Source organism: Halichoeres trimaculatus, unplaced genomic scaffold (genome assembly GCF_033239565.1).
Source record: "Halichoeres trimaculatus isolate MK-OKI-2021-1 unplaced genomic scaffold, fHalTri1.1 fHalTri1_scaffold_6, whole genome shotgun sequence".
NCBI classification, from domain to species: Eukaryota; Metazoa; Chordata; class Actinopteri; order Labriformes; family Labridae; genus Halichoeres; species Halichoeres trimaculatus.
Genome location: NW_027437184.1, coordinates 38,098,015 through 38,113,572, shown reverse-complemented (window position 1 = coordinate 38,113,572; position 15,558 = coordinate 38,098,015). Strand labels below are relative to the sequence as shown.

The 15,558-nt window shown below is 39.1% G+C and overlaps 1 protein-coding gene across 2 annotated transcripts in view; it reads left to right on the top strand.

Annotated features, from left to right (window-relative positions):
* Positions 1–15,558, top strand: part of opcml (opioid binding protein/cell adhesion molecule-like) — a 520,625-nt gene that overhangs the window by 424,889 nt on the left and 80,178 nt on the right. For both annotated transcript variants that reach the window (XM_074671787.1, XM_074671786.1), the window contains one exon: positions 14,145–14,270. In XM_074671787.1, coding sequence (XP_074527888.1) covers positions 14,145–14,270 — 126 coding nt within the window. The remainder of the gene's footprint in view (positions 1–14,144; positions 14,271–15,558) is intronic.

Sequence of the window (15,558 nt, the reverse complement as noted above, 5' to 3'; positions counted from 1 at the left end):
AATAATAATAATAATAATAATAATAATAATAAATAAATAAATAAATAAAATTGAGAGCATTGCCTTCAAAGTCACGTTGGGTATATGCTGCAGGTGTTTCTGATCTCATTTACACGGTTAATATGATTCACTAGAAGTCTTACATTGAAAAAAAAATGCTGAACACAAAAAAATGGACATTAGTCTCACACAAGATTCTGATTCAATACTTTCAGATGTTTTACATTGTCTAATGCTCCAAAAAGAGTAAAGGAAAAGTAGAGCTAGCTTGGTGCTAACGTACATGGGAAACTGCACTGAGATGCAAGGCGTTAGCATGCATTGATAAGACTTAAATTTTAAAACAGAATTCCCACTTTCCTTGCAGAAACATATCACTTTTAGTCTCTGAAAACAACATGAGGAACTCCAAATGTCAAAATATTAACAAGTAAATGTTTTCTAACAGGAAGATTTTTTTCTTCATGATGGGGGGTGTTGCAGAAATGCTGGTGAAACATATTTTTGGTGATAAAGCATGTGAAAGTGGACTTTGTGTAATTTGGCACCATTAAAGACTCACCCTCTGCAGTGTTGACTTCAGTAAGCTTTTGCATCTGAACAGCAGGATGTAGGCTTTATTTTTTGGCTAACTGAAGTAGCAAACAGTCTGTTTACATCAGAGTAAATTAGATAGATAGATACACATGACTGCTGCCAAAAGAGAAGGTTGAGATCATTAAGTCCTACACTGCAAAAACTGAAGACACTCTGAGCTAGAGTCTCATCCAACTCGTTCTGAGCCATATCCTCCTGGCATGTCCAGAATAAATGTCTAAAATCAAGATATTAAAAGACAAATATGATGCCTGAATTGCTTTGAGTGAGTAAAAAAAAAAGGAATTCCAAAGATTTTTCGGTAATGACACAATTTTTATTTCAAGACAAGTAGATTTTCAAATTATTTTTCACTTGAAAAAATCAGGCCTTACTTTTTGGCTTTTAACTGAGCCAGGGTGGGCTATCAGGCCAATATGTAGCTCATACTGAGTCTGATCAGAGGTTTTTACGGGAAATAAGACTCAAACACTTGCTTAGGTTTCAGATTTGCTGCGTACCCTACATCAGTGGTCCTGTTGTTATGGGTTCTGGTGGTCCTGAGGACTTAGACACTATGACACACACAAGGAACTCCTGAAAGTGCCCCTCACTACCTCTAATGGTGAGTTAATGAGTCAGCACAGACTGGAACCAGGGTTTATGTTGGCTTCCCACAGCTGGCCTCTATCAGGGCCAATTTGACACACACACTTGTCCCTGTAACTGGAATGAGTCCCTTACCAAGCCTACGCCCTGGATCCCAGAGCTCTTAAAGGAACCCCACATAATGAGACATGTGACATTATTAGAGTCACACTGTTTTATTTTAGATTTCTGCTGGACTAAAAGAAAATCTACATTTGGAAAAAAATGTTATTTTGCCTGCACTGCAACATCAGGTTCATCCTCTCCCCTAAACAACCCTGCAGAGCGCCATCTGTTGAGCCTCTTTAATAACAGTGTCAGTGAAGGCGACAATAACGAAGGAGTTACTCACACAGTGTGTTAAAATGAGAGGTGAGGAGATGAGAAGGGAGCTGAAACAGTGGGATCTGTACCATATCAGCTCAGAGAAAAGGAGAGGACAGGGGTGGGGCTGGAGTACCCAGTATTAGAGGTCTTAACTGTTCACACCTGGCTGGATTGCGCATCTCAAAAAAATGACCCTTGATTGGAGCTCACTGCCGAGCTCCACATGCTAAACACTGAGCGTCAATCACCCTGAGGAGTCATATCTAAAGGAAATATGGACCTGCCATGATGAGGGGCATCACAAAGCTCACTGCTGCTGGGAAGAGAGAGGATTTAGGAGAGAGGAGGGAAATATGGCTGTTTACGTATATTTTTGGACTGCCCTCTCTAGCCTGCAGCAGAGTTTAAATTCCCCGCTCCCACAGAGAGATTTGAAGGCAGCAGCAGAGTGTGGAGCTTTTCTCAAGCTGATCGTAAGGTAACATGTTTACCCAGTACATCACACCCTGCCATTTGGTTTCACTTCAATGCGGCTGTCACCACTTTGGACTGGATCCTGGATTCAGAGATGGAATGGGTCCCATATGAAAAGCTGCCTTTGAACAGGGAGAGCTTGGAAGTTTGAAGGCAGGTGTCACCGTGTGTGCTTTCTCCCAGCCAGCAGGAGCACTAATCTAGTTTATTTCCACCTCACTAAAGCATGAATAGCCCCCCCTCAGCCCAAGTGTTTTATCACACTTCCCAGGCTGGAATCTTTGGATCTCTTCCTTGTTCCCCCCTCTTGGAGTTGGCTGTGCCTCTGAATTAACAATAACCCCTGACAAGAACATTGAATGTTACCCAGATATCTGTCACATATGCCTATTGTTTCCAGTGGGGAAGGCAGATTGTGAAGCTCTCTGACAGTGACTCCTTTGATGTTTCATATGCATGGTAATTGTTATGAAGAAGAGTTAGCATCTATTATAGATTTGGTGAACAGGAGCAGAAGCTTTGATGTTGGAGATGTCAAAGGTTTCGACTCATCCTCAAACAATCCTGAGCCAAGCATGCTATCTTAAACTTTTTCAAACCACAGAGTTTCACAAAAGCACAGTGGTGCTGTTACTTGGTGCAAACTGTGATATTAGCACAATCAGTCTTCAGTCTCACATGGACGTTTGGAGTCAGGCAGCCTTCCAGCAGAGATCCTTGGTAATCTTTTACAGATGCAAGCTCTGCTCTCATGTTAGCACAGAGAATGAAACAAAGAAGATGATGAAAAAAAAAATCAGATTTAACAGAGATAATTCTTGATATTCTGGGTTTTTTGAAGTCAAGTATGACATGAGACAACAGTAGGTTTCATGAAAAGGTCCTACTTATGTCTAACATGGAAATAGGCAGTGCTATATCCAAAGAGGAGCAGCTTGACTGACACTACAGTGCAGAAAGTGGAAATCCCAGAGCACACTAGTGGGATATGACACCAGATTCAGGCAGATAGGACAGAAGAGATCTAATACATGTGGTGGTTTGAGACTTGGATGGTGTGTACGCAAAGCTCATTGGCACACAGCCTCATTTAGAGTACATTAGACTGGAGAACAGTTTAACCTGGTGACAGTGTATGTCCATTATGTTAGAATCTGCTCAATATTCTGAGCAAAATTAACAGACATGAAGTGTCTATACTTAAAAAAAGTATGTTTGTATTGCAATATATATATATATATATATATATATATATATATATATATATATATATATATATATATATATATATATATATATATATATATATATATATATATATATATATAATTAATGAATCAAATTAATCACATTTTAATCTCATATCTGCTTAAGGTCCCAAAATAAAGAATTTGAATTCCAGGACATTAAAATTACATGAAAAGACATTTAAAAATAAGGTGGGAATATATACAACACATTTTTAGGTACCCTGAGGCATAAGGAATAAATGAAAAAAATGTTATGGTTCTATCTTTACAAAATCTACACAGTCCTGCAAGTAAGATAAGCTGATTTGATTTTTTAGGACGTTTTTTGCTTCTGTTCACATTTTTACTCGATGTGGACTAAATTTTCACTGCAATATGAACTTCTATACTTCTATGAGGTCAGGAGAACCAGGGCTAAAGGCTAAAAACTGTGAGGAACTATGTACAAAACACTTTTTTCAAGTCTTGGATCAAAGAAAAGTGAAGTATTCTCAGTTTAACATGCTCTGAACACACAAACTGTTGCTCATTGGTGCAGAGCAGCCCCAAGCTGAAAACACCAGGAAGATGGAAGGAAATTTTCAAAGAATTCTTTAGATTTAAATACAAGACCTTTTTCGATCATTCAGGGCTTGTTTGATGCAGTAGAGAGTGTAAAGTTACCTGTTTTTTACAGAATTGAGCTAGAGTAAACGGTTGATTTTCTGTAGATTTTCAAAAAGGACGTGTGAATAAACGAGATGTGGACAGCAGTCCCCTTAAAGGATAAGTTCGGTTTATACAGCTTTTACATTGTTTATAGAATGAAGAAGAACAAAATACTCACCAAGAAGGTTTTCCTGATCCAAGCAGTGCTTCGGGAGATATTTAGATCCAAAATCGTGCAGCGGACGTCCGTATGATGGGATCCATCAGGGCATAGACAGCGCCGCTCCTTAAAACGGCATTAATCGTCGCGGCGCTGTCTATACCCCGATGGATCCCATTATACGGACGTCTGCTGTACGATTTTGGATCTAAATATCTCCCGGTACACTGCTTGGATCAGATAAGCCTTCTGGGTGAGTATTTTTTTCTATTTCATTCTATAAACAATGTAAAAGCTGTATAAACCGAACTTACCCTTTAACAGCGCTCTCTCTTTCCCCTCCGTTCAAAGCATGTTGCTAGATGTGATACATTCAGGGACCGTCAGATATTTGAAAATCTGACGAGAACACCACTCTTTTCATGTAGGACAAACGGTTTGTAAATGCTAGACATTTGAAAATAAGTGCGTCTTTGAACACCTCGCGGGTTTGGGATCCAGATTAATCTGCGTTAATTTTTATGACTCGTTAATTTGCGGTGTAATTAATTAATCCAATTAATGCGTTAAAATGACAGCCCTAATATATATATATATATATATATATCAGTTGCACAAATCAAAACTGTGACAACTGCAAATGATTTATATGTGTTCAAAATACTTTATTATTTTTTTTGTTTTAAAAACATGACTTTTTCATTTCTATTTAAAATGTTCAATTTTAGGTATACATTTTTACTATATGTTAATCTCCATAACTATACTGTATTGCATTATAGTATAAAGTACCCAATCTAAAAACTATCCCTCAGTATGATTTTCTGAAGCTACTGCATTTTTTTTTTATTTCAATTTTTAGGATCACACTACTTTTGTTTGCAGACTTTAATTCAAATAAGCTTTATTTGTACACCTGGTCTGATACTGCCCAATCTTGCAACTACACCCTTTCCTCCTTTAAAATAATAAAAGCCGATGAGGAAAAAAATCTATTTCTTTGGGCATCCTGATTTTATTCACGTGCATATGTTTGAGCTGTAAACTTTTGATGAGTCGAACTTGTGACATGTCAATCTGAAGTGTTTCCAGAAGTTCCATTGAGTTTGATATGTCTGCTGTGTAGCGTAAATCGGTGTCAAATAATGACTAATTATCAACAGCAGAATGTCAGCATTCCACCGGAGCAAAAGTATAACTTTCAAAAGACATCTAAACTTACAATATGTGAGTTTAAATTTAAGTCGGGGCACCACCCCATTTTGGAGAAAACAGGGAAACTTTAGAAAGGCTTACTGTAAGAATTTGTGATTTCATAATTCATCGAATTATCAATTATCAAGTCTCGATATCAAAAGGCCGCTACATCAACTGTGAGTTCTTGTGAATGGTGCACAGAAGCCGTTAATTTCAACCACACAAAGACAGAAAGCAATTTCTTTATTATATATGTGAAAAGTTTATTCACTAACTAAAAGAAGAAATATGTGCATAAATAAATGAACAGGTGAAAGATATGAAAGAATAAATGCAATGAGGAATGAAAAGTGATACTGATCATAATAAACCGGAATAAATGGAACAAAGGATATAAAACCACCCACACTTAATCTAATTTAACCTACTGAAGATCTCTGGGGCATTGACCACTATACACCAGTAAATGCAAGATTGTCAGGGTCAGCGGCGGAGACAGATGACAGAGTCCCGCTGCAGATGTCTGCGGATGTCTGTTGAGGGGTGATAGTGAGGCTGGAGTCCTGCTGCAGGTCAGCTGAGTGTCATGGATGTGATTTCCCATGAGTTGAGTCTGTAGCATTGATTCTCACAGCAGCAGTGGCAGCTGGAAAAGAGGCAATAATGACAGACGTCTGGTCAAAACTTGGGCAGAGTTCCTCAAAGTTGAACTACCACATGGGGAGGCCGTGATCAGCTCTCGTCTCCTGACGTCAGCGCATGAGGGGGAATCCCCGCCGATCACCTGTTAGTCTTGGGGAGAGACGTAGGCACTGGTGGGTGACCGGATGCAGTCGGGCTGAAGTGACTTGCGTCTCAGCCTGCAGAGTCTGGTGCCGGTGATGAGTTCGGAGCTGGAAGGTGCGGTGCAGGTTGTGAAGACGTGCTGAGAGCACAGTTGTTGATGAAGTGAGAAGGTCAAAGAGCAGAAGAAAAAGAGCCACGGGAAAAGAGAAGAGCCTTCGGGTAGAAAGAAGTAAAAGAGTCAAAGAGCATGTCTGAGTTTGGGGTATTATTGCCCCCTCGGTTCGCACCACTGCAGAATCCCACCTCTCCTCTCAGCCTCTTTTTGGCACATGGATCGAATTATACCAGAGACCACTAACTAACCAGAACTTTATACTGTCAAGAGATTCCCACATGTAATAGACAAAATCACATTTCTCATGATCTATACATCACATCAAGACTTAACATGACAGGTTTTTCTCTTTAAGAACCCAATAAAATAAAAATCAAGATGGAAAAAAAATAGAATATGTTTCCAAGACAGCAGTTTTCACACACACACACACGCACGCACGCACGCACGCACGCACGCACGCACGCACGCACGCACGCACGCACGCACACACACACACACACACACACACACACACACACACACACACACACACAATCAATGATCTTCATTACACAGTGCATGTTTGCAAAGGTGAAGATGTACATGTAAGTTTCAGTGTAAAAACATCATTTGTGTGCTGTTCTCAATGGTGTGAATCAGAGCATCATTGTCTTTGGAAGAAAAAGGTGGGGAGCAGATCTTTGCCCTGGCATTCCTTCTTTCTCGTTCCCAGAGAGAAAGGCTGGGAGGTCTCTCCAGCCTTTCCAGAGAGAAGGATGTCTGTACAGTTTCAACGAAATGTCTTCGAATTTACAGCAATGTCTCAATGTTTTATAGTTTTGCAAACATCAAAGGAAGAGATGACGCCAACTTTATCAGAAACCACTTAGGTAGAGGTCTGTTCTTCCAACACTTGTTTTTTTATTACCTCTCCTTCCTTGGTGGGGGTTAAAGTTGCGAGACCAGGTCACAGCATGACCTACGTTACAGCTTCTTTCTTCAAAACCATTTAAACGTCTGCAAAGAACAAACTGAACCAAATTGAAACTTCAGTTTGGGCTTTCTCTGCTTTGGTAAATTTACTTAAAGGAGACTAAGTTTATCAAAAAGTGATTACTTGTTATAAGATCAAGGCTTGCTTTAAGGTAAAGGAGCCTCATTTTTTCAACAAATCCGTCCATAAGTCATCTTTTTATCATCCAACTCAAACTTCAAGCCTCTCCAAAGGGAGCAGCAGCATGAGAAGAGTTGTTTCTTTAATTATGGCTCTTACAGCCTCAGACTGAAATACCCTGAGAAATAGGGCAGTGTTCAGGCGCTTCAAACAGATTTAGTCTAAAGCTGCAGCTGATAAGAGGACTACAAACAAAGATTACAACTAGTGTTTCATCAAACCATACCAAGACATCAACATTTAGATGGACAACACTTACAAATGTTTCCATTATTTCAAGACAAAGAAAATAGCCAGAAAAAATAACAAGAGAAACAAGTTAAAGGCAACAAGAAAACAGAGAAATCACACCGTGTCAAATAAACAAATCAAAACTAGAGTGGAGCAGTGCCAAGGATGTCAACAGTGTGGATGTTTATCCAGAATAAACACTACAGTAGATGAAAACCTCAAACACTCACATTTCAGAGCAAAGACTGGCTAATGCTCAGCAAAACATCGCCAGTAGCCCAACTTCTCCTTGTTTGCCTGTTGAATCCACTCAGCCACTCTTTCCTTGTTGAGCTTTTCAGATTAGTTTCTCTCAACCACAGTTTTCTAGACTGTTCTTTCGATTCATGTGACAAACGAAAGTTACTTTACAGATGAAAGGTTTTACATACTCAGGTTGTCAGAGTTGTCAGTATTATTATTGGTTATGCTTCGATTTAATAACATCAAATTAAAGTAATGATGCCTTTTGGAGAAATAAGTAAAAAAAAAACATATTTTTAAAATACCATGAGCAAATAAGAGACTAAACAAATGAGTGAGCAGGGATGGTTGACATTGAGACAGAGACAGAGAGCTGAAAAACTCAACCAAGCAGGGAAATAGAAAGGAAAAAAAAAGCTACTTTCAGGTTTTGTCATAAACACTACAAAGAACTATCAATCCTGCCCAACACCTGGACAGGATTCTGTATTACAGTTTTTCTCCATTGGTTTGGTTCCTTTCTTGAAACAGATATTATATTCTCAAAACTCTAAGATCATTTGGCAAAACAGGCTTTCAGTTCATTACAACACCATAGTTCACCTGCAAAAGCGCATATCTCTCCCAAAACTGTTCACTCATGCTTCAAAACTAAGTTTCTTTCCCATACAAAAAGTCAGTGCCACCAAAAATGCAAAGATCCTTCTCAATTGCTTTGGCTCATTTCTTGAAACAGACTGGACGTTCTCAACGCTCTTGGTGCTTTTGTTCAAAATACCCTGGATTGATCAGCACAACACCATGGATCACCTGCAAAAGATTGTATCCTTCCCAAAACAGTTCAGTTAAGTGTCTAAACCAATTTTCTGTCTCATGCAAACAGTCAGTGCCTCCAAAATACATAACCCCTTTTGGCTTTGTGTGAGCACTGCAAGTCAAAATATTTAGATGTTTTGTCACTATGTCCACCTCTCAGTAATGGTGAATGGACTTGAGCTTATATAGCGCTTTTCTAGTCATGGACTACTCAAAGCTGCTTTACACCACAGGTCACACTTACCCATCCACACCCAATGGCGCTCACATTCACTCACTGATGGATCCAATTTTTACTATGATAGCTAACCATCAGTATGTCTAATACAGTCACACCCTTTCATACCCATTCACATCCATTTGAGTGGCTCTCTGAGGGTCCATGACATGTTTAAAAACCCCATGAAAATGTGGAAAATCAATAAATGTAATGTTTTTGGACAAAGAGTTTTCACTCACTTGCAGGCTTTTTTAGTCCCTAGGGGAAGTTTCACCTTGAGGGATGATCTTTATTCACATCTCTAGGTCTGCCAAGCTAGATAAAATAATATTAAGTCATGGATACCTCGTAACAGGAAGAGAGACATTTTTGAAAAACTGGCCAAACCATATAGGAGGGACTTGAAAAAGTTCATCCTCCAACAGGATTTGTCTGGTGCACTTATTTATTTATTTATTTTTTCTTATTTTATTTTAATTCACAAAAGAGCAGAAACTCTGAGGGTGTTGCTTTTGCAGACCCTCAGAGTGAAGTGTGTCATCACAGAACAGGAAGTAGCTTTTATCTCAACTTGCCATACGTCCTCCAATATGACCCAAATGCACCATGGGTAATGAGGGTCCAGGTCTGAACACATCCATGTGGTGAATTATCACCCCTGGGTAGGAGCAGGAAATGTTGCTGTGCTGAAAGTCTGGGAGCGACAAGTTTAAAGCACAGTTTTGATACAGACCCTTATTTATCACTGTCACAGGTAAAGTTTGGATCAGTGCAGAATTCCTCCGTCAGTGATATTTAGTACAAAAGTTCTTCTCCACAACCCTTTGTCCTCTTTGCAGCATTATGAATTTAGGATACTCCATGACATAACCCTCCCAAAGCTGCCTGTGGTTTGACCAAGGACCGAGGTTATAATATTTAAGAGCTTGGGGATGGTCTACAAGCTGTTTTCACTTTCTCTTATGGCAATAAAAGAGCAGTAACAAACTCTGCAGCTCTCAGCACTACAGCATGAGGAAGGGTTCAGTGCTGCTCGTAGCTTTAATATTGTATTACAGTTAGAAATTTTAGGATCATGGCTGCTTTATGACTAGCCGTGCACAATAACTTTTATTTTTCCTTTCCTTTTTTCCTTACATCCAGTATTTAGTCGTTGAAGTTATACACCATTATATAAATAGAGTGTTATTTGTCAAAAGTGTAAATAATTAACTAAAAAATCATAAATTTTTAACAACCTGTGGAAACCTGTAATAAACTAACAGAATAAAATACAACTGTCGGTATGCTCAGATTCACTCTGTGTATTGATCCATTTGCCCTTCTGATTGTTGAAACAAACTTAAATTGCTCTTGAAGTTTTTTTCTACCAGCTTTTTTCCAGGTTTGGGACCTGCTCATTATTCATGAGCAGGATCATTTAAAAGGACTTTGCAAACACTTTACTGCTGAAGTTTTTCAGCCCTCTAACAGCTCGTGTAAGGAAGCCTGTTAACATCAAAAACGTGTGTACGGTGTGGAGAGAAGCTCATCTCTTATGGAGACTTGGTGCTGGTTTCTTTCACTGAAAGTCTTGTGCACTTTATAGTAAATAATACCATATGTTTATTGCTGGGTAGAAAGTGCTTTATTGTGCTTTCCATGTTTGAAAGCAGGACATCTTTTGAAATGTTTGCTAAAGTATTCCTTCACCACCTGGCCAGGGAGGAGCCCCTGGAGGAAAGAAGAAGTAGTTGTTCAGCCTACTTTGAAAACTTTGTATTTTGAATCCTCCTGACCCTCAGAAACTATGTTCCCAGAAATCTTGTCACGTTCTCAGGAGGGGGAGCCAAAAGATCCTCTGCACATGACACTGCTGTATTTTCTGACAAGTGAATTGCAAAATATGTATAATTCTTATTGTGACAGACAACAATGGTATATGGTGTTGTAACAATTCCTCGTATATCATCATGTCCTTGTGCCCTGCAGATAACAACACATTGTGGCACTTCTGCCCCGCATCTGCTCCTCTCTGTGTGAATGAAACATATTCAGCCGCACAATTACACTTGAAACACAAAACAAAGGAAAGAGAAGAAGAAAAGGATGATTATAAAGTGGTGCAGCAGCAGCTGAGCGCAGATGTTAAACAAACACCCAGAGAAAGCGTCCGTTTTTCATTCTGGGTCGCCTCTTGATTCCATTTTCTAATTAATTATTGGCTGCAGCCCTTGGGCTGTGGCCACATGAAGAGTGACATGTCCCCAGGCCTCCAGTCACACTGCTCAGCCGCCCCGGTGGCAGGGGAGCTGTGCTTTTAATCACCTTGCCACTGGTATTATCAGGCTGGAGGAGCTGTCAGCTGCTCTGCACACAGATGCTTGTTCATTCATCTCTGCTGGAGGTCAGTGTGGCTGAGGAAGAGCTGGCTGCTGTGCCCAGAAAGCACCAGACCTCTCCTTCAATATTCAGACACTCTTACAAGTCTGGCTTTGGCACAATAAGGAACTTTTTTACAGAAAAAGCACTTTTCCTGGGTTGGAGACTTTTTTTTTTTTTTTAAACCCTGGCATTGTGCTGCTGCATGTCTTCGCAAGGACAACCTTTAAAAGAAGTTTTTATTCACACCGGGCTATCCCCTGATTGAGTTAAGGTAAAATAAAATAATAATAATTATTATATTAAAAAAAAAAACGAGAAATATCATGACGTCATTACGTGTACAAATGTCACCGTTTACTTACTCGTCATCTCTCACCTTAAACACTGTTACATTCAGGGCCTTAAGATGTGGTTAAACAGGTTGGACCTAAAGGAAACTTCAGTTACTGAGAGAGTAATGCACCTTGAGCTTTGATGTACAGCTTACTTAAACTAATCTAGTTAACTGGTTGCCTCAAACATTGAGTAGTGGATTTTGAAAAAGTTGTGAAGAGTTGCCTTGTTGTTTAAATTTAAATGGATTAAATTCCAAGATGATCAACCTCTTAATTCAAACTAATTATAAAATACTTAATTTAACACTCTGCATCTGAAGTGGAATAAACTCATAGATTAAATGTCAAATTATTTTAATTAACCTACGAATGTCATTTAAAACAAATAAAGCATATGTCCTCTGATTTGTTTTAACAAGTTTGTCTTGTTATAAGTTAATATGTAATAAGTCATACAAATAAAACCCAACCCGCTTTAACAGACTTTCTGATAAACAATCAAACATGAGTAAGTACCTCAGTGCCAGAAAAAAATAGATAAATAAAAGTCTATTAGGACACTAATACATTGAACCATTTATTGCTAAATGGATACAGTTAGAATTGGTGTTACAGCTCTGCTTTTCAAAAAGGTAGCAGGGATAAGACAGAGTGATGATGTGATTTAAATTCACCCCCTGTCATTAGACACACGCTGTGATTGGTTGAGAGGGGTTAGAGATTCAACATCAGCTGACTTCAGTGTTCTGCATGAACTTACGTTAACACCATAAAACTCAATAAAGTAAGTAATGAAATATGACTGCTTTTGCTGACATATGAAATATTAAGTGCAGAAAACAAATTTTAAGAATGAGTCTTCTCAAAATCCACGGAAGAATGATTTTAAATCACAGAAGACAGAATTTATCAATTTAAATATCCACCATCAACCTGGGTTAGTTTTGTCCACTTCAAAGAAAATCCATCATTTAAACTGTGTTTCCCTTTTAAAATAGCGGGAGGGAGCCAGAGCCTGTCTCGGCTGCCTTTGGGTTCAAGTCGGGTTCATCCTGAACTGCCTGCCAATCTGTCAGTCAACCATGTTCCCACCAAGGTTATAATAGTTTTGGATTTGTCACTATAGTTTAGTTTTAGTTAGTTTTGACATTTTATTTTCCATTACAGTTTAGTTTTAATTAGTTGTAGAGCAGGCATTCTAGTTTTTATTTAGTTTTGATTTTTGCAACAAGGCTTAGTTTTAGTTTAGTTTTAGTTTAGTTTTTTCATACCTTATTAACCAGGTGCACGATTGAAAAAAGGTCAGAGTAAATAGTTTGTCATACTGTTTGTTTTCAAGTCCAACATAGTGCTCACTGCACAGTCAATGCTGATACCGAAATGTTGGCTGCTGCCTTAAACACATGAAAATAATATAAACTTAGTATAAAAAACATAAGCATAAATTATATGAAATAATGTTGACATAAATTACATAAAAATAATATTAACATAAATTATTTTAAAAAAACAATATAATATGAGCTTCAATAAATAAAAACTTGTACTCTGTAACAATAAAGGCAGACTCAGATACAATAAAACTTGGTCTCTGTAACTATTAAACTTTTACAGATGCTCTGATTCATTGCTCCACTACGTTTGGTCGCAGCACAGCGCACAGCCAGTTAGTGCAGTAAACAAGCTCGTCCCTATATGCTGCTATGATGGTGCTGTGCTGCGCTGACAACTGCCTAAAACTGTCTAAAATTGGTTGGGAAAATGTGTCGGATTAATTTAAATCCTAAAGGCTATTAATATTGTCAAAAACTATAACTAAGGGAATTTTTTCTATAATTTTAGTTAGTTTCAGTTAGTTTTGTGAACACAAGATACAGTTTTACTTTACTTATCGTTTTTGTTTTCTTTTCTAGTTTTTATTAGTTTGAGTTAACTGCAATGTATTTTGAATTTTAGTTTTCATTTTTAGTTTCGTGTTAGTTAACTATTACAACCTTGGTTCCCACACACTGACACCTACAGTCAGTTTACACTGACCAGTGTACTGATACTACTGATCAATGATTTCAGACAAATATTGAGTTTTATTATTTATACTGAACTAAGCCCGATTGTCATCATTTCTTACGGGAGTTGCTTTTTTTGTAAACTGGACTTTTCATGTCAGTTATTGAGTGATTATTATGACGTGATGAATACTCAAAGAATCCTCACACATCTGACACAAGAAGCAACTTTTGTCTCCTTATCTGGAGTCATCACCTCATGCAGCAATCTGACATCACACACACACACACACACACACACACACACACACACACACACACACACACACACGTAAGCACAGTGGGCAGCTTGTCTTCCTCTAAGTCAGTCTGACGCTTGCCTAATGAGCAGTGTGGCAAAGATGAAGAAATCAATCATGTACAGCACCACAGCGAGCCTGAGAATTGTCACATTTGTAAGCTGATTTCATGCTAAGTGAGTTATTATTTTTAACCTCATCACTGCTCTGATTATGTGGAATAGAGAGTCTTTTTTTTATGAGCCATTAATTAAGCAACGCACATCAATCACAATCGTCTTCCTCCCCCACAGTACCCGCCAGAATCACCAACATATCCAGAGACGTGACGGTGAACGAGGGCAGCAGCGCCAGTCTTATGTGTCTGGCAGTGGGTCGACCTGAGGCCAACATCATCTGGAAGCATCATTCACCGAAAGGTAAGACGCAATATTTAGTGTTGAGTTGGGGAGAGGAGAGGAGAGGAGAGGAGAGGAGAGGAGAGGAGAGGAGAGACGGGAGAAGAGAGGAGAAGAAGGGAAAGGCCTGTTTAATGTGCACATCTATTCCTGAATACATTCACTATTACACACAAGGACGGCTGTGTGAGGACAAATTTGAGCACCTCACTATGACTACAGAGATGTGATCTTTAATTCCCCCTGGATTGTAAAGCACTGGTTCTTAACTGATTGTTATGATGGTTTATGGGTTTCTGTGATGAAATGGCGCCATAAAGCCACAGCCATGGGTAACGGTTGGGTGTAATGACAGCTGTCGGACAGCTTAAACCTGTTTCTCCTTCATTCTCTTCACTCCCAGCAGCATGGGGTGTTAGAGCAGGAACATCTACATATGAAAACAGATGCTCAGTCCATCTTATCTTTATTTATGTCTGATAATAAAGAGGAAATGAGGCTCAGACATGATTGGAAAATAGAGCCAGCACAGTATGTGCCTGCAGGACTGTATCCCCACATCTCTCTGTTGAGCAAACAAACGTGTTTCCACTCATCTTTCTGCATCCTGCCTTGGGTGTTTTCTCTGTGAGAGGGTTATTAACATGGAGTCACCAGAAACATGATTACTGGGCCTTTAAAATCCTTCTTTGGTTACTTTCTTCAGCTGTAAATGTGTAAAGTCAACAAGTACAGCTCTTCTCAGTTGTGATGCCCAGAATCCGATGCTCTTGTGTTAAAATCTATCCACTGTAAAAACTTTCTGTTCACCCTGTTGTAAAATAACATTAAAATACTGGCAACCCTGCTTCCAGTGTTTTAATGTTATTTTACATTGGAGCTGTCTTTGTTGTGGTGGCGCTTTGTAGACACAAATGAGGGGGGAACACACAGGCTATGGGACCCTGCTCTACATTGATATGTTGCACAGAGAGCACAGACTGTCTGCTTGGGGAAAAAAATGGCAAAAACACTACAAAAAGCATCAGGTACACAGCCCATGCCATATAAGCCACAGGCAGCCATTCCATGCCATGTGGATCACAGAAAGACGGTGCATGCAATGTGGAGCACAGATAGTCATTCTGTGCTATGTGAACCATTGAAAGTCAGTCTATGCCATGTGAAGCACAGAAAGCCAGTCTGTGCCATATGAACTATAGACAGCCAGTTCATGCCATCTGAACCACAGACAGCTTTTCTGTACTGTTCAGCACAGGCAGCTGTTCCATGCAATGTGAACCACACACAGCCCATCTATGCCATGTGA